The 27,521-nt window shown below is 41.3% G+C and overlaps 1 protein-coding gene across 2 annotated transcripts in view; it reads left to right on the top strand.

Moving 5' to 3' along the window:
* The window catches only part of IL12RB1 (interleukin 12 receptor subunit beta 1), an 86,707-nt gene that overhangs the window by 25,748 nt on the left and 33,438 nt on the right, over positions 1-27,521 (top strand). The window contains exons 6-13 of one of the 2 annotated variants that reach the window (XM_075204703.1): positions 5,566-5,676; positions 9,779-9,861; positions 12,891-13,095; positions 14,454-14,627; positions 23,568-23,657; positions 24,266-24,421; positions 25,070-25,216; positions 27,330-27,426. In XM_075204703.1, the coding sequence (XP_075060804.1) occupies positions 5,566-5,676; positions 9,779-9,861; positions 12,891-13,095; positions 14,454-14,627; positions 23,568-23,657; positions 24,266-24,421; positions 25,070-25,216; positions 27,330-27,426 (1,063 nt within the window). The remainder of the gene's footprint in view (positions 1-5,565; positions 5,677-9,778; positions 9,862-12,890; positions 13,096-14,453; positions 14,628-23,567; positions 23,658-24,265; positions 24,422-25,069; positions 25,217-27,329; positions 27,427-27,521) is intronic. The other variant, XM_075204704.1, reaches the window with a different exon arrangement.

Raw genomic sequence — 27,521 nt, forward strand, 5'->3', positions numbered from 1 at the left:
TCACAGTCCTTTTTGGAGGATTGGGCCTTCCCTCCCTCCATAAATATTATTTGTCTACACATTTTATGCAAGCAGTGCTAGCTCACTCATACACCCACACTAGACTTTGGGTGGACATTGAAGGTCACTTGCTCCACATGCACTCCTACCTACTCTCTTTTTTGGATAGATCCTAAGAATCTCCCTAATCTTCAGAACTCCCTCTAACTCTGCAATTCTTGTCAGATTGGAACTTATGTACACGTGCTTTTTGTCACGCGCCGTCCCTGTGTCTCATCCTCCGCACAGGGACGGGCGCTCCCTTCTGATATCAGACGGCCGGTTGCTAGGCAACCAATCCTCATTTCCGGGTCCCGGCAGCCGCGCGTCCGATCCACAGTATCCGGCGGTGGTGTTCAGCGTCACCACCACCGTAGGCAGCCCTGCCCCCTGTCTCCCCCTATAAAAGGCTGACTCTGACACATGATGGGTGCCAGAGTATTAGGTCCCATCCTTGCTCCAGCGTTCCTGTTGTTTGCTATCTGTGACTCCAGTGTATTACCCGGCTTGTCCTGACCATTCCTCCTCTGTGCTCCCTGTGAATTGTCCTCGGCTTGTTATTGACCATTCTCCTGCGCTCCTGATACCTGACCCGGCTAGCTCCTGACTACGAACATTGGATTCTCCCCGTGGCATCTATTTATATCTCGGTTCTGACCCGGCCTGCCTGACACCGCTTCCATCCTTGCTTCACTGGTTGCTCCCTCTGAGGACCGCGACCTGCGGGTTCCCGCAGCTAAGACTATACTTCCTTGCAGGGGTTCCTGGTGAAGACCTGGAACACGTTAGACTCCGCGCCTCTTTGATGAGTAGTGCCAATAACCAGTAAGAAATACTCCTGAATCGTGACACTTTTGATCTAGTATTAGACTGCCCCTGTACTAGGTATGTCTAATAAATAACAAGACTGTGATTCCACCTAGTAACAAAGAAGTCAGAACCGGTTATAACTGCATATGTAGTAACCTTGAACCTGTCTGAATCTGCATGACAAGCTGCAACACTCTATGACGTTCAGTTGATTGTGAGTCGCCATTTAGTTTGGTTGTGTTTCTATAGAGTGACAAAAAAAATGCTAAGTTTAAAAGTTGAACAACGTGTCAATTTGAAATTTTTAGTAAAATTGCACAAAACACCAACAGAATGTTTTCAAATGCTTACTACGGCCTATGGAAATTACTGCCTGTCTCATGTTTGAGTGGCACAAAAGATTTAGCGAGGGACGTGAGAATGTCGAAGATGATGAACGCTCTGGACGACCTTTCACTTCAAGAACCAAAGAAAATGTAGAAAAAATCAGTCAGATTGTTTGAAAAGACCGCTGACTCAGTGTTCGAATGATAGCTGAATGCGTGAGGTTCTTAACATGACAAAAGTTTGTGCAAAGATGGTCCCAAGGGTTCTCACACCAGAGCAAAGGAACATCGCAAGGAATGTTGTGTTGACATTCTGCAGCAACTTGATACCGATACAAACCTGTTTCATAAAGTAATCACTTGGGATGAGACCTGGATCTTCCAGTATGATCCTGAAACCAAAAGACAGTCAATGCACTGCAAAACACAGTCATCACCAAGAATGCAAAAAGCTTCTCAAGGCAAGTCAAAATTCAAAGCAATGCTCATTGTTTTCTTCGATATCAAGGGTGTAATTTTGGAACAATGGGTTCCAGAAGGCACTACAGTTATTCAGCATTATTACAAGGAAGTTCCTCAAAAGCTGAGAGAAAGAGTAAGAAAGAAACAGTGGAAAAATGGTTTCTTTCTTCACCAGGACAATGTGCCTGCTCACACAGCACTTTCTTGGAAGCAGTTTGACCAACAAACACATTACTACACTTGAACATACTCCATATTCGCCCGATTTAGCACCTTGCGATTTTTATTTTTCCCAAAAGTTAAATCAGTGCTTAAAGGGACACATTTTGAGTCAGTTAATGCTGTGAAGAAGAAAACGGCAGATATGTTGAAACAAGTGACAGAAATTGATTTGCTCCATGCCTTCGACCAGTGGAAAACAAGACTACAGCGATGTATTAGTGCAAATGGAGAGTATATTGGAGGGGACACACATTAAATTTGTAATACCAAGGAATAAAGGTGAGTTATTTAATCAGTCTCATTATTTAACACACACACCTCGTATGTCCCCTCTTTGGAATAACCCGAATTTTCTCCAGGACTTGTCCCCTGCACCTTTAAATGCTGGTCGACTCACAGCATTCAATTTTTCCATGACATTGTGCCTACAAATTCCTTCCCCAAGTTCTCTGGACTCCGGAATCGCATTGGACTAACATCATCGGCTTTCTATCAGTATTTACAGATCTGTCATTTTTCTCACAATAATATCAAATGCAGGAATCCACATCTCCCTTCCATGCTAGAAGCTTTTTGCCTTGGTAGATCCTTCTCCTGTGGCCTCATCTCAACTTTTAACTATCTTTTCATTGAGCATGTCCAACTGACCAAGGAGCTACATGAGCGTAAATAGGAATAAGACATGGGTGAATCTCTCAACCCTAAGGATTGGTCCCGAATACTTGAAGGGGTCGCTGAAAGCTCCATTTGTACACAATTCAAGGGAAGTTCATATAAATTCCTTTTCCGATGGTACCATAAAGGCTTGGAGCCATATACCCCAATACTTCCAGTTCCTATTGGCCAGGATGTGGAGCAGAAGGCACTCTGTCCCATATATCCCACATATGTGGCGGCATTGTTCCAAAATTCCAAAAATTGTACACTTCTGTAAAGAGGTCCGCCACCTGATTGCCGAGTGCCCTTATCACGCATGTTTACCTTCCACATAGCATATCTTAGCATCTCCTCCCACGCTCAGATGTGAAGCGATTCAATGTGTATGAGTTCTGCTTTTGTGAATGACAGTCTGCACATCTTTTGTAGATTCAATTTTATAGTCTAAAACAGTGGTTCCCAAACTTTTGCAGTTCGCTGCACCCTTAGAGTCTCCATAATTTTTTCAAGGCACCCCTCCAAAATAATTACTGAGCAGTCCTGTTTTAGAAGTAGTTGGGTCAAAAAAACGTATTAAGTATTTAGGTCAGGACAGAAATACTTATTTAGTTGTATGCAAAAATAATGCGCATAGATCCAAGGAACAAATATTTTTATATATTTTTTTCAATTATATTTCAGTCAAAGAATAATTGACAACTAACTCACACTGTGACCTCCTTCATTTCCACACACTCTGCCCCCTCTGCATCCAGTCACGCTGCCCCCTCTCACACTGCCCCATCTGCCCTCTCTCACGCTGCCCCGTCTGCCCTCTCACTCTGCCCTCTCACGCTGCCTCCGCTCACTCTGCCCTCTCATGCTGCCTCCTCTCACTCTGCCCTCTCACGCATCCTCTCACTCTGTCCTCTCTCACGCTGCCTCCTCTGGCTCTGCCCTCTCACGCTGCCCCATCTGCCCTCTCACTCTGCCCTCTCACGCTGCCCCGTCTGCCCTCTCTCATGCTGCCCCTTCTGCCCTCTCTCACGCTGCCCCGTCTGCCCTCTCTCACGCTGCCCCGTCTGCCCTCTCTCACGCTGCCCCTCTGCCCTCTCTCACGCTGCCCCTCTGCCCTCTCTCACGCTGCCCCTCTGCCTCCTCTCACGCTGCCCCTCTGCCCTCTCTCACGCTGCCCTTCTGCCCCTCTCACGCTGCCTCTCTGCCTTCTCTCACGCTGCCCCTTCTGTCCTCTCTCACGGTGCCCTTTCTGCCCTCTCACTCTGCCCTCTCTCACGCTGCCCCTTCTGCCCTCTCACTCTGCCCTCTCTCATGCTGCCCCTCTGCCCTCTCACTCTGCCCTCTCTCACGCTGCCCCTCTGCCCTCTCTCATGCTGCCTCCTCTCACTCTGCCCCTCTGCCCTCTCTCACACTGCCCCCTCTCAGCGGCCCTCTCTCACTCTGCCCCCTTTCACGCTGTCCCCACTGCCCCCTCTCACTTTGCCACTCTCTCTGCCACTTTCACTCTGCCCCTCTCACTCTGCCTCTGCCTCTCTGTCCCTCTCTCTCTGCCACCGTCTCTCACTCTGCTCCCCTCTCACTCTGCCACTCTCTCTCTCTCTCACAGTCTCTGGCCCTTTCTCTATGCTCCTCTCTCACTCTGCCCCCCCCTCCGCCACACTGCCCCCCCTCCGCCGCAGCCAGCCAAAGGAAAAATTAAAAAATAAATAAAAAAAGCTTACCAATCCGGGCTGCGCAAAACACAGACAGTGCAAGTGTTCATTCAGTGCCAGAAATGGCAGCCCAATGGTTTCTCTTTAAATTGGAATTTAAAGTTTGGTCTTAAGAAGGGACCTGTACTACATTTTTAAGCATTATTCTGCAGTGCGGCACATCACATATAATACAAAAAAACTTCATAGTGCATGAAAGGGTTAAAGCAGCGGCCACGACCAGCCAGAGGAAAAAGAAAAAAACTTACCAATCCGCGCGGCATCGGGACCCAGCATCATCCTCCTCTCCCGCTGCTTGTCACTGATTGTTGGGCTCACTGCAGGAGAGAGGAGGATGCTGGGTCCCGGCGCCGCGCGGATTGGTAAGGTTTTGGGTTTTTTTCTTTTCCCTCTGGCTGGTCGCGGCACCCCAGTGACAGCGCCGCGGCACCCCTGGGTGCTGCGGTGCACACTTTGGGAACCGCTGCTCTAAAAATAGAAAATAGAGCTTGGGTAACAACTGTGTCAATTCATTCTACTCTGGTTTGTTTGTTTATGGTAGAGAGTTTGAAATTTTATGCAGAACACTTAGATCCAAATTTTTCAAATTTACCTAAGTATTATGTTAAGTATTAAGTATTATGGGAAACCCTTCTTTACAAATCCTGAGTTTGCCCCTGGTTCAATGTAGAAAAATATAAAGTAATGCTTTTAGCACTTGGTAACTTGTACTACCTGTATAGTAAATAAACCTATGTACAAGAAATACATAGAAAAACTTGAAAGAGTTGGGTCTTATCAATAAAATGATAAAATTAAAAACTGGGGTTCTTTTCTTTGGGGAGAAAAGGTGCATTAGAGACAACCTACTGACTGTCTGCAGATATTTTCTTGTCCAGCAAGCCCTTCACACCCAATCCTCTACAGATGACAAGGGGCCCCAAATGCCATAATGTTTTCACAGTATAGAAAGCGATTTCTCACTGTGGAAGTAACAATAAATGTGGATGTGGATTTAAAAATTGATTGGATGTCTTAGATGTATTAGTATTAATAGTTATAATGAGCAAATTAAGCAACTATGCCGACTTATTCAGGAAAGGACTTCATGAGGTCTGTGAGATTAATCTGGCATATATCTGGTGGTTTGTTTTAGATTCCTCTGAATCAACATGTATAAATGGTTGAACTTGACAGACTTTTGTCTTTTTCAATTTCCCTAACTTTGCAAATGATATATATGTTATATTCTTGCATTGTGCAAGATACTTTGGAAAAATATATATATTGTTCTTATCTCTAAAGTATGCCAAAAATAAAATTAAGTGTCAATTTACAATATAAAAATTGACTTTCCACAGAATCTTGCACCTTGGTACTTGATGGTCATAAAGGGCACCACATTCAGATCCGACAGAAGTATGAAGAAGGTGTATGGAGTGAATGGAGTGACTCAGTGTTTGTACCTGCAGGTGAGCTCAACCCCCCATAACAGATAATTTTCCAGCCACAGGAGAATTTTACATTTCAACACCACATCACTTCACATGTCAACATCATAGCTTGAATGGCTGCTGCAATAGCAACATTGCCATTACAAGACTCCACTAGGAGCCCCACAAACTATTAAAGTGGTGAAATAACAATGGAGCAGAATACAAATAATAAATAAAGCAAGTTGGATGTGTGAAAATAATTTCTTATATAGGTGCTTTGTGCGCATTTATTGATTCCCTCCTTATCAAAAGAAGTTCAGGGTTTCATATTCTATCATGACAAAGTAGTTTAAAAGCACTTTACAAATGCAGTTGCGGTTTTGTAAAACATCTTTAGGGCTTCAGTCAGGGAAGGGCTGGCAGACTTTGGCCCGGGGGGGCAAGCACACCGCACTGGCCCATAAGTTGCGGCCCATCCTTAAAGGGTGGTTTTTGGTACAATATATATTTATCTATATAAAAAGAGGCTATTTTAGTGTTACTTAATCAGGCGCGGGCTTGGAGAGGGAAGCCCGGGGGGCACACAGGCGGCTGCATCACATGACACGCGATGCGGCCGCGTCATTGAAAACAGAATATATTGCATCAGGGGGGTGGCCGGCCTACCCCCCGGCCCTAATAACGGCAAGAATGGGCTCCTCAGGGTAAGTCCTCTATTTGCCTATTACAAACTTTATTGCTGGATTGAGCGCATCTGCTCCATTGGATCGGCTATGGATGCCCATGCTATATTTCGGATCCACCCTTCCTAAGGCTACTAAGAGACATTATCTCTTTGGACATTTGACACATCCTTGTATTCCTACCAGAGTACCAGGTAGTCCACTTTTTTCCTTGACTGTGGTAATCCTCTAATATGGATGACTTTTATGTTTATTATATATAACCTCACGGGTTATCTAAATGTATGTTACCATTGCTATGGAATACTCTCAGCAAGGTACCTGCTGAGCTATTGTTTGAATACACTGAGAAATAAATGCTGATTATATCATACTATAATTTATTCAGCATTTCACTCTGAGACCATTTGTCAAGGAAACGCTCGTTGAGCTTCATACCTATTGTCACGCACTTCCATTGTTACCATTACTACACCTCTGGTTTTATCATTTATTATTGCTTTTTATTTTTGAATTTTTTATTTATTTTTTGTGCCATAGGGGACTACTCCTTCCATATTACTTACTATTTGATAAATAGACCTATTTCCCTCCAACTAACCCTGACATTAAATTTAATAGTATTCCCATTTAATAAATAAACCTATTTTCCTCCCTCCAAACAGCCCCAGCAATAAATTAAATAGCATTTACATTTAATAAATATAACCATTTCCCACAACCATACCAGGCATTAAATAATTCATAATCACTTTAAATAAATAGACCTAATTTTCCCCAAACAGCGCTAAATTCAATTAATAGATCACAAACCACCCCAGCAATAAATTAAAGGTCCAATCACACCATCTTAACCTCATAGCCACTATTAAATTAAATTGCCGCATCATCAACACAAATAAAATAGCAATACACACACACACACACACAATACACTGGCCCCTCACACACACACACACACACAGTATATATGCCCCTCACATGCACACACAGTATATATGCCTCTCACACACACACACACAGACAGTATATATGCCCCTCACACACACACAGACAGTATATATGCTCCTCACACACACAGACAGTATATATGTCACTCACACACACACACACAGACAGACAGTATATATGCTCCTCAGGGCCGGATTAACCATAGGGCTAACTGGGCTACAGCCCAGGGGCCTCGGGCATCCAGGGGGCCCTTTTAAGTGCTCAGCAGCAGTATTGATCGGTCGGGGGCAGGGGCGCCCCCAGCACGATCAATGCTGCTGAGCACTTTCACTGCAGTCCTTCCCCGGCGTGCTGTAGTCTCCTTACTGAGGAGATCTCGTGAGTCTCACTCTCACGAGCTCTCCTCAGTAAAGAGAATACAGCGCGCCGGAGAAGGACTGCAGTGAAGAGAAGGAGGTAAGTGCCATGGGGGCGGCTCGGCTCACCGGGGGGGAACCCTCACAGGGGAATGGAGGCCCCCTTAGCCCAGAGGCTTCCATTCCCTTAATCCGGCCCTGCTCCTCACACACACACAGACAGTATATATGCTCCTCACACACAGACAGTATATATGTTCCTTAAACACACAGACAGTATATATGCTCCTGACACACACAGACAGTATATATGCTCCTCACACACACACAGACAGTATATATGCTCCTCACACACACAGACAGTATATATGCCACACACACACACACACACACACACACACAGACAGTATATATGCTCCTCACACAAACAGACAGTATATATGCTCCTCAAACACACAGACAGTACATATGCTCCTCACACACACAGACAGTATATATGCTCCTCAAACACACAGACAGTACATATGCTCCTCACACACACAGACAGTATATATGCTCCTCAAACACACAGACAGTACATATGCTCCTCACACACACAGACAGTATATATGCCACACAGACAGTATATATGCTCCTCACACACACACACAGACAGTATATATGCTCCTCACACACACAGACAGTATATATGCTGCTCACACACACAGACAGTATATATGCCACACACACACACACACACAGCATATACGCCCCTAACGCACACAGACAATATATATGCTCCTCTCACACACACACAGTATATATGCCCCTCACACACACACTATTAATATAGCCCCCCACCGCACTTACCTTTCTCCATCCGCGCCGCGCGCTCTGCACTTCTCATTCTTCCGACATGGGACGGCACCAATCACATGGTGCGCATCCCATGTGACAGAAGAATTCTCAGTGATAGGCAGAATGCTTGGCCTATCACTGAGCGGGAGGGGGACCGGCCCAAAACACACTTTTTCTGACTGGCCCAGGGGACACATGCCCCCCTGCCCCCCGGGCCAGCCCGCCTTGGCTTCAGTTATTTAAATTGATTATGCTCAACAACTAAAACACAATCCACAAATGTGATTTTAAGTAGTGGAGTGTTTAAGACTATTGATTTGAATGGATTCCTTTTCAAATAGGAACTGACAACCTAGGGCAATGATTCATAAAATATATGGCATACTACAATGTAGTACATTTCCTTTAATATCCTTAGCCACCCAATTGCTATAAGGGGTGTCCCTTTTTTGATAATCTCCCCATTAGCTTGTGAAGCTGGAGGGCTCAAACCATCCCTGCACTAGAACTACATACTTAAACTAGGGTTCCAAATATTTTTAATTTTAGTTTAGAAAGTTTAGTAAAGCTGGAATATCGCGTCCATATTTCCTTGAAGATTCCAAATAAGGAAAATGGTTATGAACCTAACCACCATGTCCTATTTATTTATGAAATCATGGGGGAAAAAATAAGTAAATTGGTGGCCTCATTAGATTAATAATGATAAATCTTTGTGGATTGCTAATTTTGATGGAAAACTGCCATGCCACAATATACAGTCTCAATGACCATCATATTCAGTTACATATCTAGCATAATATAACATTGCCCTCCCCCCAATATACAGGTACATACCACCATATATCCAAATAATGACACTGTATAGCCTAATTAGGTCAACATAAAGCACCCATCATACCACCATTCACACTCACCATATGCCATCACACAGCCACATGCTCAGACAGTGCTCACGTAGCAATGCAGTTAATATGAAAACATGAAGCTTTAATGCCATCATTGGTTACAGAGATAAGGTTTGATTTCCGATATGGAATTTTAGCAAATTAGAGTTCACTATACAATATAGTGAACTCTGAATTTACCTGTAGGAAAATCAACCTCATTACTGTAACCAATGACACAGAGAAGATTTCTGTTGGCAGGTGAAACCTGTTTACCATGTAACCGCTAAGTGTGTATCCCACAGTGTGTCAAACATTGGGACTTTTTTAGCTTGTTTGACTATTTTGCTGTCCAATGCTAACTAACAGATTATAATGCCTGGTAATCATCAGCTCTGAGTTCAACATCGCTGAACTTTTTCAGATATTGGTTATACCTTGGAGCCAAGTTACGTACATGGGAAATTAGACAACACTGGTATGAGAAACATCAAATTAAAGTGGAAGGTACGTGTGAGTTGGTATGGCTTTTATTATACAGTAGAATCTATACAACTATAAATCTATCTTGCACTGCTCACAAAAGCAAACACACAAGATTTGATATTCATTTGTTTGTTGTTAGGTAGTGTTCTATCGTCTCTCTTACTATATTTGCATGTTAGTGCTTTTATGTATTGGTTAGTATGACTTTGTTAGTGTTTATTTCTAGATGCCAGTCTACACTACATGGCCAAAAGTATGTGGACACCGTTTCTAATTAGTGTGTTTGGCCATTTCAACCAAACCCTGTGCAAATAGATGCACACCATTAAGCATAGACCCATGCAATTTCCATAGTCAAACATTACAGTAAAATGAGTCATACTGAAGAGATCAGTGACTTTCAATGTGGCACTGTCATAAGGTGCCATCTTGCAACAAGTCAGTTTGTCAAATTTCTGCCCTGCTAAAGTTGCTCCTGTCCACAACAAAAGTGCTGAAGTGGAAACATCTAGGAGCAACAGCTCAGCCACGAAGAGTTAGGCCACACAAAAAAAAAAACATCTTTCCATTGCTGTGAAGCCACACGCAAGTCTCAGATTACATTCCGCAATGCCAAACATAGACATGGAGTGGTGTAAAGCACACTGCCATTGGACTTTGGAGCAGTAGAAGTGTGTTCTTTGGAGTGAAAAATCATGCTTCACCATCTGGCAGTCTGATGGACCAGTTTGAGTTTGGCGGATGCCAGGAAAATGGTGTGGAACAATTTAACTAGGATTGTGGTGAAGATAGTTCACTCAAATTTCTTAGATAGATAGCAACAAATTTAGTTGCTATCTATCTAACTATCCAGCAATGCATACATTTTATGGGGTTTTAAGCCAGGTAAATGGGACAGCTTTACAGACCACAGTTGGGAACCATGCAAGGCAACTCTTACTTCACATGCAGCAACTCAAAGCAATTCACACAGTGTTAGAATAAATGGTAGGACATGGCTTCACATAAAATAAACTATAGGCATCAAACACTATTGAAGAAAGAGCTACGTTAAGAATTTGTTGAGATCTGCTACTGTTTATCTGGTGCATTCATTTCCTTCGCCATGTATGGTATTTCTACATCAGAAATCGAACAGTAAAACACACATTCCTTTCACTTAATCTGTATATGCTGGTCCAGCCATACCTGGTGTATAATATTTTGAGACATGTCTGGTGCCAATTACAATATGTAGAGTCATATCTGGTGCAAACTACACAAAGGGCTATTACTAAGCTGCGGGTTTGAAAAAGTGGGGATGTTGCCTATAGCAACCAATCAGATTCTAGCTATCATTTTGTAGAAGGTACTAAATAAGTGAAAGCTAGAATCTGATTGGTTGCTATAGGCAACATCCCCACTTTTTCAAACCTGCAGCTTAGTAAATCTAGCCCAAAGAGTTATATATGATATCAAGTAAAATTTGGGGACTCATGTCTCTTTCTAAGTATAATGTGCTTAGTCTGATCTGGTGCCAAGTATAACATGATGATCCTTTTGAAGTAAAAGCTGTTCTTACCGACCCTCCGGGGTCCCACCAGAGCAGCCTTCAGCCTGCTGGCTGATAGTGTTGTTTCATACCGTGCACTGAATTTTGACAACGAATCAGAGTTCAGTGCAGGGTCGGAACCTGATAAGGCTGTCAGCTACCTAGAAATCTAAAAGAAGGAATTGTTTTAAGTGCGTGTTCGGGGATGATCAGTAGCCGGAGCTGTTAATAACATTATCTTTGAAATAATAAATAATAGAGGCTGGGCGGCAATGTTCCTTCTAATTTTTGAAATGCATGAATGGAATGTTTTTGCAGTGAGCAAAACTTTTTTCAGGCATTACTAACTTTTTGTTGTAACTTCTATGTCATATAGCTGTGTTCTTGGTATATAACTATATTCTTATGATAGCTAATGAACATACTGTATATTTAAACTGATGTTTTACATTTTTCAAGGGATCGAAACTTGTGTAAAACTAATGAATGCTGCAATGTGTTAAACAGGTTGTTCTAGTATGTAAAATATCTACACATTGCAAGCTTTATATGAATACCCATCTGTACAATAATTAGATGTGAACAATTTTAAAAGATTTTGGGCCTGATTCATGATGCTGTATCTAGCATGAAATAGCTCTGCACATGCTCAGAAACAGACCTTACTCCAATTATATGCAATTCATGTCCAAGTGCAAATGACACTTTTATGACTTTCCGCAACTTGTAGGGTAGAATGGGGATGTGAAGGAGTGGATGAACGTAGGCATTGTACAGTAAGAGTTTGCCTAGGGCGTTCCAAATCAGATGAGGATGATTCAGGTCCTGGGTTTCTCTAGAGTACATTTTTTTTAGCCGTATAATTTGCACCAGCTACAGAGTAGGTGTAAGTGATGGCTGATAGTGATGACTGTCACGGCACCATCTTTGTATTAAAAACTATATAGTATTATGAGTAGTTAAAATATTTTATAACATTTTTTGTTTTTTTTAATGCGTTCTGATGGGACTTTATATTGCACATATGCATGTCTATATCCTGCACTGTCTTACCAGATTCAGCATACTTACCAGATTCAAATTGAAACGTATCTTGAGATCTGCTTGGATTTGAATACGGTCGGAACTATACACAAGTTCTGTGCTCTTTTTTAAAATGGAAGTTGTGTGCAGGTTGCATCCAAACATACATCAGGCCCCTTATCTTTATTGCTACCTTACCTAAAATATACAATCAATTTATAGAACATTTCTCTTATCTGGCAAAACCCCAAGTCTAAACTTGGGTTTTTGCCAGAGTCAAATCATGGGACCACTGTACAATACAGACCCTATTCTCCTAGCGCACAATACAGACTCAATTTGAGTATTAGCTAATGTACAATATAGATCCCTTTGCCTGGTGATGTGCATTTGCACCAACACATGTATAAACTGTTTAATGACAGGTATTGAGTATTACTGATAGTGGTTATGGACACTAATCCATGAATACATTTGCGTAATTTCATATTTACAGCCTAGTACTGAAGAGCAAGGCGATATGAAGTATGACATCAGCTTTACCTTGCTCCCATGCCCTTATGCAACAGTACGCCACCAGACAAAAGTCAATTGGTTTAATTCAAGCATATCTGGAGCATCTTATAATGTTACTGTTACATCTTCTAATCAAGCTGAAGAGGCACCTACATGGTCATCACTGATTAAAGAGGATTGGAAAGGTATGTAGATTGTACAAATTTTTTATGTAAAAGGATATCTTTTGTGTTTTGATGTGAAATGGGTCTCCAATCAACAAAGACTTTTTTTTAAACATAATATTAAAGTAATTCTATCGTTTTCAAATAAGCATTGTCTAAGCGATTGTGTTGTGTTTCCAAAGCACAAAGTAATTTATTTTAGCACATGCAAATTTAGCAGTTCAATACATAATTCTAATTACAGTACAGCCAATACCAAAAGATACATACATATCGCTCCCGCATGCGCTCGCTAAGCTGCGCTCCACTGGCACCTGCTTACAGTACTTCACTCCAGAATACTGTGGTCAGAGAAGACTTGGCTAATACCAGCTAGAGCTGTATTATATACACTCAGTGTTACAGAGAGAACAATGCAGATGACGTGGCTTGCTTCTATAGGTTCAGGCTTCAGGAGGGTCCAATGTAAACAGGTCATAGGCTAGTTCAAACAACCCCCTCCAAGGGTGAGGGTCAACATTCCAGATGATTCTCCCACCCAGAAACCAGTCTATTTACATATTACAGTCAGTATCACTTTAGACATTTATTTCCCTAACATCGCTAACTAGAGTATGCAATGTGCGATCTCTTCGGCGAATGAACCGGACAACTGCTGATGAATAGAGGATTAAAATGATACCAGACATGGCACATTTTCTATAACCTGAACCTCAAATAACACTAACGTGTACATATAATCATAATATATAAACTAATAATAAACTAAATACTATCTGCTCATAAATCACTGTAGAACGGAACCAATATGAATATGAAATATATAAATAACTAAATGTTAGAGTGCGAGTGTGTGTGTGCGTATTTTACCGTGCGATCGCGCTATGCCACGTACTATGTGGCATACTGATCGCAATCGCATGGCAAAACAATATTAACCAATATACTTTCGTTCATCCAATTATACGACTTCGACAATAAAAATCTTTTAATGCTTTATTGTACAATAACACTGTTTCACTTTCTGAGTTGGCTCTCTCCTAAGAGCAGTGTCTTCACAGGGCTCCTGCCACTTACAGGACACACAATGGGCCCTCTCTTCAGCTCCTCTCTGAGCTCTACGTACAGATAGGTGTGGTCACATACTTATTTAATCCTGTGGGTGAAGGATTCCATACTCAAAGACATGACAGGTGGCAAATTAGCCGGTAACCACCACAACATGATATCCCAATTGTAAATTTGTGTTGCAGGTCTGCGTTGCCATACATGAATACTCTCCATGAACGTCCGAGAGTTTCCCAAATTTGTAGGCAACTATGGTATTTTTGTAGTTTTGTAATTGTCCCTTAATGTGCTTAATATGATTCATATTTTAGGAATACCTTTTAAAAGTGTCAATTTATCAGGAAAAAATTTAACAATGAAGTGGAAATGGAAGACTTCAGAAAAAGCAAGTTTATGCATTGAGTGGAGGTCTGTTACTGGGAAGGAACATATTTTTAGCAACCTCGCAGGAATTTATGAGAGCAATCAAGCAACTATACCTACAGGTAAAACTTTATAAGTAGTTCCACAGCATGAAAAAGCAAAGGGTGATCGAATTCCAAAAGTACCTTACATTACAATATTCTTATTGTATGTCTAGGTATAGACATAGAATAGGTATATAGGGGAGTGAAGCTGAAAGGTTTCGGCCAGGAGGTGGTATAAACATAACATGGTACAATTCCTGCATGTTACAACAAGACTGCAAGTCTCAAAGTGTCTCATACATTCAAGTAGGAATAGACTATACATTTTACATTATGTTGCTACAGAAATTAATGGTAACTATTAGAGATAAGCAGTTTGGATTCAGAGAGATATGACAGATCCACATTTTGGGGTACCGAGACAAACTGAGTCTCGACTTGGTTTTTTGCACTAAATTTGATTCTGAAAATGAGGCAAAACGGAATTGTATTTAATTATATTGTGGAGCAGTGTCTGAAGAATTGCAAGGTAACAGTCATTCTTTCCCTATCTCATTGGGTGTTCACCTTTTGTAGTGGGAGCTACAAGTAGCTCCAACTTCATGTAGCTTTACTCCTGTTGTCAATCATGAATCAGTCTACAGATCAAGAGCATCCCAGTACTAGTTCTGGTAATAGTAATGCTTTTATAACTTCTACTAGCAAAAATCAGCATTTGATGCATGAATTAAGGGAAAAGTTACTGATAATTGTTGCGATTTGTCTAAAAAAAATTGAAAATTGCTAACATTCCATACACTGCCTGCAATGGCAAGAAAATTTGCAGACCATGGCCACTTCTTGCTAGCAGTGATCCTGTTACTCCACTTACATACTTACATGCACTAGAATGCCCATTGAAAAAGTGTGTGCCCAACACAGTCATGAATCTTCTGTAACTTCCCCACATTCTTACTGTGAGTGTAGGTCTGTCACCTCAAAAACAGCCACATCAGTGCGTGAAAAGGCACTGAGGCTGGAGAACAAATTGGCCATTCACAGAGTCCTGATGAGAGTCAAAGGGTGTCCATAAGTGCTCTATGTGATTCTGGCATTTCAGATTCTGACACTGTAATTATAGAGCAGGTTCTCCCCAAGATGTATCAACCATTTTTGTAAATGTGATGATTAATAGTAATGATGATGATAAAGACATAGAATTTGAGGATGCTACTTTGAAAGTTGTTAATGTGCAACAGGATAAGGGGGGTATTTGTGATCTGACAATGATGATCATATTGTACTTCAGAGATGGATTAAGGTTTCGGGGGGCCCGGGGCACTTAAGACAGGGGGGGCCCCTAAGATCTAAAATTAAGGGCATAGTGACACATCCTGCATTACATCACCTACAGCCCACAGTATGACACTTACAGCTCTCCCAGAGGGCTCGCTTAGGTTGTCTGCATAAGAAAAATCATTGCTTCCACAGACTAAAATACTGTACATTAAAACAATCATCAAAACACCACATTAAAATGGGTATTGACACCACACATTAAAACTAGCATTGATATCGTACATTAAAAATACCATTGATAACGTACATTAAAACTAGCAATGATACCGCACTTTAAAAATAAAATGTATAATGCACATTAAAACTAGCAATGATACCGCAAATTAAAAATACCATTGATAATGCATCATTGGGCGTGGCCAGGCCACCCTCCTACAGACAAAAAACCTGCATTGTTGTGTGCACCATTGAACAGTCACCAAAAATTGGGATTGTCCCACTAGAATCACAACATTTCACAGACTTTGCTGTTCTTCTCACTTTCACCACATGTGCTGCAGGTTTCTTTAGTTGCGGCTTGTCTGGATCCTGGAATACTAGGGGACGTATTTGGAAAACAAAATGGGTACATTTAGAAAATTACAGCCACCCCTGGCGTTAAATCAGTACCACACATGATTAATAATTAGGCCTTCCTCCAGCCCCAACATTAAAATAATAGTATTCACATTTAATAAATAAACCTATTTCCCTCCCTACAAACAGCCCCAGCAATAAATTAATAGTATTTACATTTCAGAAATATACCTATTTACCGCAACCGTCACTGCCATTAAATAATTCATAGGCACATTTAATAAAGGAACCTCATTCTCCCCAAACTCACCCCCACATTCAGTAGCGCCCAAACCACCCCATCTTAAATTAATTAATTGTCCCCACTATTGTGCCCCCCTTTTTTGCTCATGCTGTGTCTCTCACCCTTTTTCTTACTGTGCCTCTCTTCCCCCCTATTTTCTTACTGTGCCTCTCTTCTCCCCCTTTTTTCTTACTGTGCCTCTCTCCCCCCCCTTTTTTCTTACTGTGCCTCTCTTCCCCCTTTTTTTTTCTTACTGTGCCTCTTCTCCCCATTTTTTCTTACTGTGCCTCTCTTCTTTCCCTTTTTTCTTACTGTGCTTCTCTTCTCCCCCTTTTTTCTTACTGTGCCTCTCTTCCCCCCCTTTTTCTTACTATGCCTCCCTTCTCCCCCTTTTTCTTACTGTGCCTCTTCTCCCCCATTCTTCACCATCAACAACTATATCATTAACCTCCCCATTATTAGTATGTAGTCCGGCATCCAATTCTCAAATGCAAACTGACTCCACTAATGCAATCCATGATTCCCAAGTAGAAACCTTGCACCCTAGAGCTTCTCCTGTTGAGGGTGAAAATGTTATACAGAAGAAGAAGGAGTATAGTTTTAAATAACAATTGTCTGCGAAACAATGGTTTGCAAGAGGAATAAAGTAAAAGAGCCAGCATCCTGTTGCACAGCAGATCACTAAAGCCATGACAGCTCTGTTAGCATTGTATGTGCATCCATTTTCAGGCATCATTAATCAAGTTTTAGCAGATTAGTTGAGGTCATGTATCCATGCTACTAAATTCTATTTTGATTCCATTTTTCCCAAACTGCAATTATCAGCTGTAGCAGCAGGTTAAACAGAAAGTTAATTCCTAAAGAAAGTTAAACCCTAAAGTCAATCCCTAAAAATGCCATTTAACTATGGATATGTAGACCAGCGGTACTGGTCAAACAAAAGACTATATATGACCATGACAGTCCACCACGTAGGTGTCTCCCTTTCAGCAGCAGCAGCAACTGTAACATCATCATTATCACCCTCATCTATTCAGAATAGTTGTGCCTGGTCATTGACAGCAAGATACTCTCTGTATTGCTGGCTTCTGTAAGAAACAGTGTTTTCTGTTGGAAAATCTCAGGCATGTCATAGCAAAATGGCTCACCCCACTAAGACTCTCCTCAGGAATCCTCATTGCTGATAATGGAGCGAACATTGTGTGTGCATTATGACTGGGTGAAATTCAACATGTACCATGCTTTGCACACACAATAAACGGTGGTGTTCAGAATTTCTTTAAAAATGAGAAGTCAGTGCAGGAGGTTCTGTCTATGGCCCATAACATTTTTGGCATTCAGTAGAATATTGCAGCAGCTGCAAATATATTGTCATGCCACCAACTGAAGCAAGATGTACTAACAATGTAGAATTTCACACTTTATGTGCTTCATCAAATGGAGGAACAGCAAGTCCTACACTTAAATCCATGAAATAGGAAGAGGTAGATGGACGTGTTACCTTACTCCACCATACTGGAGAATCATTTTGGCTTTATGCAAGCTACTCAACTCATTTGAAATTGTAACAAATAAAGTAAGTTCAGACACAACCAGCCTGAGTCATATCCATAATCAAACTACTGGAAAAGCAGCTAGAGAAGCTGAAGGAGAATATGGAAGTAAGTGATTCTGCTAAGTATGTTGGCCTTGTAGGTCAAGTTCTTTATTCGCTTTTACAGAAGCCAGGTTTGCAGCATCTTGAAATTGGATCACTACATTTTGGCTTGATCTTAGTTTTAAGTCATATGTGATGTCTTTCTTTACAACTGACCCAAATCTTCCCAGATGCAAACAGATTCTTGTGAGCAAGTGTTAGGATCTGTTGCAGCTCTCTGCATTGCATGGTGCTTTGCTTTGCAGCCCCTGCCTTCTGGACTTTGGACTTTATTATTATGTGCATTGTATATATTATAGAAGTACCTCTATTTACCAGAGGTGCTGCTATTGTGCTTTTCCTTTGTTAGTACTAGGGGTTAACCTGTCTCATTTATTATGTCCTGCACCTGGGTGTTCCCTACTTATACCTGCCTCTCTCTCTCTCCTGTGCTGGTCATTGTTGTTTTGCTGCCTTCCCCTTTGGTTTGTCTCCTGGTTCCCCTGTGTTTTTGGACTTCATATTTCTTCGGATCCCTCTTTATCTCACCATTCCTCCTGTATCCACAGTACTCCTTGTAACCAGTATTCAGTAATCTCTGATATTCCTGTGCAGTTTCAGCATTATTTGGTTTGTACTATTTATCTGCATTTTGATCAATAAACAACTATATTCTTTATCACATCCTGGGTTCCATAACTTTTACTTACTTTGAAGAGTGACAGTATGACCAGCCTAAAAAACAGCTTTGGAGCCGTGTGAAGATCCTGTTTCAGGTTTTCTCCTGGAACTTTTTTGCAATTGTTTTTGCAAAAAACAATTCCCTGGTTTTTCAATTGTTTCCTATTGCAACATGTCTGCCTCACTTACTACTGAACTACCATTGCTACAGACTCTACAAGCAGACATAATTTTACTATGAAGTCAGCTGGCTCAGTTTTCTGCCTTACTTATGGACCCACTAAGGAGACTGTCAGATTTTGTTTCACACAATTCAAATACTGCTGATTTCCCTTATTCAACTTTCTCTGCAACTGAGTCTTTGCAAACTGCACCTCTTAATAATGCTATTACTAATTTGCAGTTTACCCAGAACTACGGAGTAATAAACTCCAGGTTCACAGGTGGTCCATGCCTTCCCCGACTGAAAGGGAACGGCGGCGCAGAAAAACTAACAAATTATGTCTCTACTGTGCCAGTAGTGTTCACTTCTTACAAAACTGTCCTCTTTGCAGACCACGACAGCCTTGAGAACCGTCTTCTGTTTTTTCCCCTCCGCATTCTGGATTTGTTTGCTCTTCATTTCCCGTTGCCACATTTCAGCCTGTTCTGTTGCCTGGAATGAGGGCAAATCTGGTAAACCTATTTACTTGTCTCGAGATGCCAGTTCCTGCCGCCTGATCTGAGGTGCCAGTTCCTGCCGCCTTCCTTGAGGTGCCAGTTCCTGTCGCCAGTCCCGAGGTTCCAGTTTCTGCCTCCAGTCCCGAGATTCCAGTTTCTGCCGTCAATCCCGAGGCACCAGCTTCTGCCGCCAGTCCCGAGGCACCAGCTTCTGCCGCCAGTCCAGAGGCGCCAGTTCCAGCCTGCAGTCCAGAGGTCCCAGTCTCTGCCTCCTGTTCCGAGGTCCCAGTCTCTGCCTCCTGTTCCCAGCTTCTGCCTCCTGCTCCAAGGTTCCAGCTTCTGCCTCCTGTTCTGAGGTCCCAGCCGCTGCATCCAGTTCCGAGTCGTCAACCACTGCCTCCAGTTCCGAGTCACCAGCCGCTGCCTCCTTTCCTGAGCTGCTCCAGAGAGGGCCTTGCCCCTACAGCCTGCTCCAGAGACTTTGCCAGTCAGTATGATTGAGCCTGAGTTTCCACTTAATTCGGTTTCAGTCCGAGTTGCACTTAATTCAGTTCCACCCGAGTTGCCACTTAATTCGATTCAGCCCAAGTTGCCACTTAATTCAGTTCAGCCCGAGTTGCCACTTACTTCAGTTCAGTCCGAGTTGACACTTAATTCAGTTCAGCCCGAGTTGACACTTAGTGCTGTCTGCTCCGAGGCTCCTCACAGCGCTGGCCGCTCTGAGGCTCCTCACAGTGCTGTTGACTCTGAGGCTTCTCACAGTGCTGTCCAGTCTGAGCCTCCTACCAAGTCGTCAGCCCAGTCCAGGCCTCCTGCCAAGTCGTCCGGGCCCCCTGCCAAGTCTTCCGCCCAGTCCGGGCCCCCTGGCAAGTCGTCCGCCCAGTCCGGGCCCCCTGTCAAGTCGTCCGCCCTGTCCGGGTCCTCCTCCAAATGTGCCCAGTCCGGGTTCTTCTCCAAGTGTGCCCAGTCCGAACCGCCTATTGCCAAGGATCTCCAGTCCAAGCCGTCACTTATCTTTGAGGGGCACCTTTGCCAACTTAGTGCTCTTCTGAAGTTTGGTGCTTCATATATTTCTACATCACCTAGTCTCATTAGTGACCCAAAGAGACAGGTACTCTTTTTGATTTCCCACTTCAGAGGGGAAGCCTTGGAATGGGCAAATCGCTATATGCAGACTAACCATCCCATCCTATCGGACTTGCCACTCTTGTGGTAATTGGCAGGTTTACACCTTCTCCTGCAGTGTCATCTTGTGGGTCACCTGTGCATTCGGCAATACCGCCCAGACCATCAGTCCTAGAACTACCTTTGTTCTCCACCCAGTTGGTTCAGATTCCTATTCCGAGGAAATCCCGTAAAAGGAGAGGACATAAGATGAGAAGAGGGTCTGCAGGGCTTCAACTTCGCTCCGGCATAACTTCATTCGACTTCCTGCCCATGGACGAGGACTTTTACACCGGGCCCCCCATTGTGGACTATGATTCTGATGAATTTAAACATTAATTGAGTGTCTGGAATCTGCCCTAAAAGAGAGGGGGTGGTTGTGTCAGGATCTCTGCATTGCATGCTGCTTTGCTTGGCAGCTTCTGCCTTCTGGACTTTGGACTTTATTATTGTGTGCATTGTATATGTTATGGTGGTACCTCTATTCACCAGAGGTGCTGCTATTGTGCTTTTCCATTGTTAGTACTAGGGGTTAACCTGTCTCATTTTTTTATCTCCTACACCTGGGTGTTCTTTACTTTTGTTTGTCTCCTGGTTCTCCTTTGTTTTTGGACTTCATATCTCTACTTCAGATCCCTCTTCATCTCACCATTCCTCCTGTATCTGCAGTACTCCCTGCAACCAGTATTCAGTCATCTCTGATATTCCTGTGCAGTTTCAGCATTATTTCATTTGTGCTATTTATCTGCATTTTGATCAATAAACACCTATATTCTCTATCACATCCTTGGATACATAGCTGTTACTTACTTTGAAGCGTGACAGCAAGCAATTGGCTCAAGTCACACATAACACGTTCCCTGCTTCAGCTTCGCCTAAAAATGTGTCAGAGGAAGCTTTCCTTTTCAAAGAGTCACAAAGATGGTGAGTCAACACAGATGACTATGACATCTGGTCAGGCTTCAAAGAAAATGACCAAATATATTGAGACCTCTACCATGGCTCCAATCTGATACATCTTGCCGGGGATGATAAGCAAGTTGATGTCTGTAATTAATGTTGAGGGTTTCCTCAGGGTTCATTCAACCCTTGAAGCTGGATTTCAGGTGAAACGCGTAGGTATTATATATAGAAATCCACTTGCTTATCATCCCTGCCTGTCTACAAGCCGGCTCCAGTAGCTCCACCTCGCAGAGCCTCTATTCACTTGCTAGAGACAGCGCAATCGCAGGACGCGCGATGGAGAGAGAAAAACTCACTGGCCGGCCACAACATCACAGCACGTCAGGATGTTTCTCATACCAGTGGCAGCAGTGGCACCTGCGTATGTTAAGGGATCCATTGGAACCGGAACCCGGAATTACCTCCACTAAGGGTTTTAACATCCCCCTACCCTGAAATAGCACCACTGAGGACTATTTGGCTGCATCCACCCATGACTATTACATCAGGATGCTAACAGTGAGTGACATTTGTGCAAGACTTGTTTTAAGTTATGCCTATATTATTAGTGTTGCTGGATTGCATGCATGATCTCTGGAACTTTACTATATGAATTGGAATTTTGTTTCTCCTGCCACATCATTGTTAGGTTGGACAATTTCTTCTTATTGCTCCCCTATAGGCTGTATTTGTGAAGATTTTATATGATGGACTACTACTTTTGAGATTTGGACTCATGAGCATTTGAATGGACTTCATTACATTCTTATGCATGTTTGCATATACCCGACTACCTTTTGTCCAGACCATATATGCTATATGTGGTCTGTTCTTCTTCTATTGTAATAAATATACTTATTAATTTTACCCTGATTATCACACACTACTGTGCCAGGGAATACGGCTTCTTCATTCTTTCGGCTATACCAGTGGAAGGGACCCACCCCTTACACTAAGTATTCCGACAAGAGGCAGCACTATACACAACACAAAGTCAGTGTCATGGAATGGCAGAGATGGCCGCTAACCGGTATTAGCGCAACTGTACAGGGAGGTGCGGAGTCTAACGTACCCCCGGTGTTCACCAGAGACCCCTGCAAGGGAGTTTGGGTTTAGCTGCAGAGGGTACGCAGGTTGCGGTTCTCCAAGACAGTCACCAGTGTAGCTACAGAAGTAGACAGGCGTAGTCAGACAGTCCAGGTCAAAGTCAAACAAGCAAAGCGGCACACAGGGAGGATCCAGAGAGTAGTCAGGTCAAGCCAAATAATCAAATCAGCCAAACAACAAGGTACTAATACGTAACACAGGAGAGTAGTTGGAAGTAATCTGAGTCAGAACCAAAGAACACTGGATCAGAAGTTTCAGGAGACGCTGGAGTAGAGAGTGAACCAATACTCTGGCGCCCTAATGGTGTCAGAGGATGCTATATTTATAGTAAGGTGCACCCTGATTCGGTTATGGAGATTCGGCGGTCAGACACGATGACCACCAACAGGTGAGCTTGGATAGCGTCCTGTTGCTAGGCAACGGTACACGGCTGTCAGGAAGGCACATGCGCCCGTCTCCTGCACCAAGTGTCAGTGCAGAGACGACGCCTGACAGGCAGAAAGCGCGGTTCATCCCCAGTCATCGATTTTTGCTGGTGGTAAGAATGTTACTGCCATACATTTTAAGATACACAGCACAATAAAGACTAAATTTAGCCTAATATATTTTTACCTGACTGTGTGGTAATATAATAATAAAAACAACAACAACATGAAATATTTTTAATTTGTTATTATTTTCTTTCTTACAGGTTCTTTTTTCCCAATGCAGTGTTACCGAATTAGCGTTCACAAACTTAATGAAATTCACAGAACTATGGGGACAACATATTACTTCCAGCGTATGTTTCATGTAATTTAACCAACTACCTATCTACACCTGTGCCTTTTCTCTTTGCACCTATGTGCCATTTGTCACATGTCTTCAAATTCTTTCCTGTTTTATTATTCACCCATGACATTATTTCTTAATCCCTTGCTTATGCATTCTTGCAGTATCATGTTATGCTTTTTATTCCTTCTGGTGTGTAATAGTAGTTTGATGAATGGCAATGAAACTTAAAACACAAATTGTAATTTACTGCTGAGATGTATCAAATAGTTCATAACCTTGAAAAACATGCAGCAACATTGTTGGCCATACTCCTAGCAGTTCTGTTATCTAGGAAATTGCAAGGCAGTCATTCTAGTCCATAACGTTTTTGGCACCTTTGCATTGCATGTCCTCAAAGATCCCATTTGAGAAAGCTGTAACCACCAAAAAGAAAACAATTTTTTTTAAAGATCTCTGCTTTTCTTTAAAAGACAGTTTAGACATTAGTTGATTCCTGTGCATTTTTTAGGTTAGTAATACACAGATCTTACATTAGATTTCAGTAGTGAGTTACTTTATTGGTCTGTATTAAATATCCTCTGAAAATCCACTGAAATTTGCATTGTTCTTTCCCAGCTTTATTGAGCATAGGACCAGGAAACCTGACAGTGATGAATGTTACTGCCCAGTCTGTCCTACTAAAATGGGATGCATTTGATCTTCGTGAATGTCTAGGGCTTTTAAAAAACTGGGTGATTAACCTCACAGACCTCAACACAAACATCTCAACAGGTGAGTTGATATATATCATATTTTGATTAGTGATTAATTGAGTGGTATATTAAAGTTGATGTCATCTCCAATTCTCAAGATCTTTTAACAAGCATTTTATAAAGGGTGAGAATCAGAATCATTTAGTCATGTTGTTTAAAATACTGTAACACAAAAGACAGTGGGTTGTAGGATCAGAATATTAAAGGAAATATGAGGCAAATGCATGCATAGTATACAGTATATGACAGGTTCATATAGTATTTCCACGTTCAAGAAAATTAAAGCAATAAGTTTATTTCCAAAAAAATGTTGATCCATCACTACCTCTTGAAAACGTTATTGTTATTAACAATTATTTATATAGCACCAGCATACGCTGCAGTGCTCTACAACTGGGAACAATCATAATAATTATAATACAAGGCTTGGTACTAAAAACAGACAAAGAGATATGAGATCCCTGCTCGCAAGCTTACACTCTATAGGAGTTTGATGCATAAGTTAAAGTGCCACAAATTGCATGTTGGTCCCGCCAGATTGCAAGGGAAAACAAGCTTAGCGTTTGAAAACAAAAAATATTAAAAAATAAAGGTAGCAAGATTCACTTTTCTCCAGATCTAGATGTCTCATAGTGTATTGACTCAAAATATTGTGGATTATTTTAAGGAGAGATTTCTGAAAATGCATCAGTCACTCAGTACCTTGTACAAGACTTGCCATTGGGATTCAGTTACACCTTTGAAGTTAATGGAGTCACCATCTATGGAGAGCACACCGGGAGCAGTTTTAAGTCTGTATCCAGCCCTGTAACAGGTAATCAGCCAAGTAGACATAATCAAAGATGTAGTGAAGTTGTATTTTACACCACAAGATTAGAGAAATATCATTTAGAAAGTAGAAAAATACACAGAAATTAAGAAAAACCTGTTCTCATTGCAAAAAAATCTTGTTTTTCAGAAAAGTCCATAAACATGAAGATCATTAAGGGGTGAATGTATTAAACTGCGATTTCTGCAAATCACTGATATTCGGCAACTTTTACAGCTAAATTTAAAACAGCAATGTCTTTAAGGGCTAAACTTGACCTTAAATACATAGTAATATATTTATCCCTATGAGTCAGATTGAATAAAATACTTAGATCATTTTTTAATAAAGTTTTGTTTTCTATCAACAATTTTTTTTTTTTCATTTTATTTTGTTCCCCGACCTATACTTGGGGGTATATTTACTAAACCGTGGGTTTGAAAAGTGGAGATGTTGCCTATAGCAACCAATCAGATTCTAGCTGTCATTGTGTATGTTTTTTGAATGCACTAAATAAATGATAGCTAGAATGTTATTGGTTGCTATAGGAAACATCTCCACTTTTTCAAGCCCCCAGTTTAGAATATATAATGTTTAGAGTTTAATTTAAAAAAAAACAATGTATTTAACTTGCAGACAATTTTTAAAAGGAAATACATAATTGCCTATTTATAAATGTATGTACTATGTAGTTAATCCTGAAGTGGACTATAAGACCTTATATGCAATGCTGGCAAAAAGATAAAGATCCATTTACCTCTTCCCATTTATCCTATTTCAGGATTTCCAAGTTCATTTGCATTTTGTGACTAAATTCCAATAAAAATAGAAATTTCAATAAAATTGCAAAATTAAATATTGTTATAAGATATAAAGGACATGTGGTAGTCCTACAAAAGAGAGAAGAGGATCAAAACAGCTAAAAAGAGGTTATAAGCATAATATATAAACAATAGAAGTTGTATTTAAATGATCGAATTCATAAACAATTGCATTTTAAATTGCTTGAGATTGTTAGAATGCACAAATAATTACTTCATTTTAGTTGGTCAATCTCAGTAATATAATTGGTTTCAAGTAATGGTTTATAAAAATGATCAAACTTGGAAGATCAAATATCTGTACAATCTCTCGGATAAATTACACTGTTTTTATAAATTCGTGCAACATACTACATGTAATGATGATTGTATGATCTAATTAAATATGATTGCATTGCAAGTAACTATCAATGCATGTTTTTTTGTGAAATTATCCTTGCAAGAGTTACATTGTCTGCAAGCATTGTAAGCCCAAACATAAAACATTTATTAGTAGCTTCTATAGTGGTATCGTAAGTGGTCAGAAAGGTTTAACTGCTTTCTCCCCTTTAAAAAGAATCCCCATCCCACCCTGACCCAACTTTACAAGCAACTCTGTTGTAATCGGTTTTAATGGGGATACTTAGCAAATAGCCATGTTGTAGTGCAAAACAGGCTGTCACTTGTATAACTATAGCATTTCACAGAGTTCCTGGATTCCAGATTCCCCATTAACAACTTATAATATTGCTATAAAGTGACACAACATTTTTCAGTATGTATCAAGAAAATAAGGAAGATTTTCTTTGCTTGGTTGTCTCTTAAGCAAACTTACCTACTATCCTGGAATATCCTGAAGACCCCTGAATTTCGGGTAGTTCTCCCAGACACCAGGGAGAGCAAACCTGGCATTGTAACATGGTTTGTCCAGGTACAAATTAGCACCTGGATTTTCTCCTAATTCTAAATGAAGCCCATTCTCTTTCTATTGGGTTACCCATTTATAATTCTAGCTTGACTGTAGTTTGGCAGTCTTGGCCTGTGTTTAAAGCTGATGGAGCACTGTATATGCTATATTGTTAAGTAGGTGCTAAACTGTTATAATATAGCTTATTATAAGCTATAGATGTCAATGAAGCTTATGCAAACTGGAATATAATTATTATGTCACGTAAGAATATAACATTCTATTAGATAAGTATCAATAATAAAACACTTCTCTCTAAAAGGGGTGAGTTGTGATTTTAGGTGGAGAAATATTTGCAAATATTGTCACAGATAAGCTCTACATTTTTTTTCATTCCTAATTGTTTTTGTAGCCGAGAATGATGATAGCAAGGGACTTCCTGGGAGAATTGCGCTGATCTTACTTGTTGTATTGGCTGTTGTAATCATCATATGCTTTGTTATAAAGAGGTAAGAGACACTGGTATAACACAGCATCCAACCAATGGTAGGCCAGTCATCATCTTTTAACATGAAAGGCTCATTTATCCTAGAAGATTATTTTA

The sequence above is a fragment of the Mixophyes fleayi genome, chromosome 1, assembly GCF_038048845.1.
Source record: "Mixophyes fleayi isolate aMixFle1 chromosome 1, aMixFle1.hap1, whole genome shotgun sequence".
NCBI classification, from domain to species: domain Eukaryota; kingdom Metazoa; phylum Chordata; class Amphibia; order Anura; family Limnodynastidae; genus Mixophyes; species Mixophyes fleayi.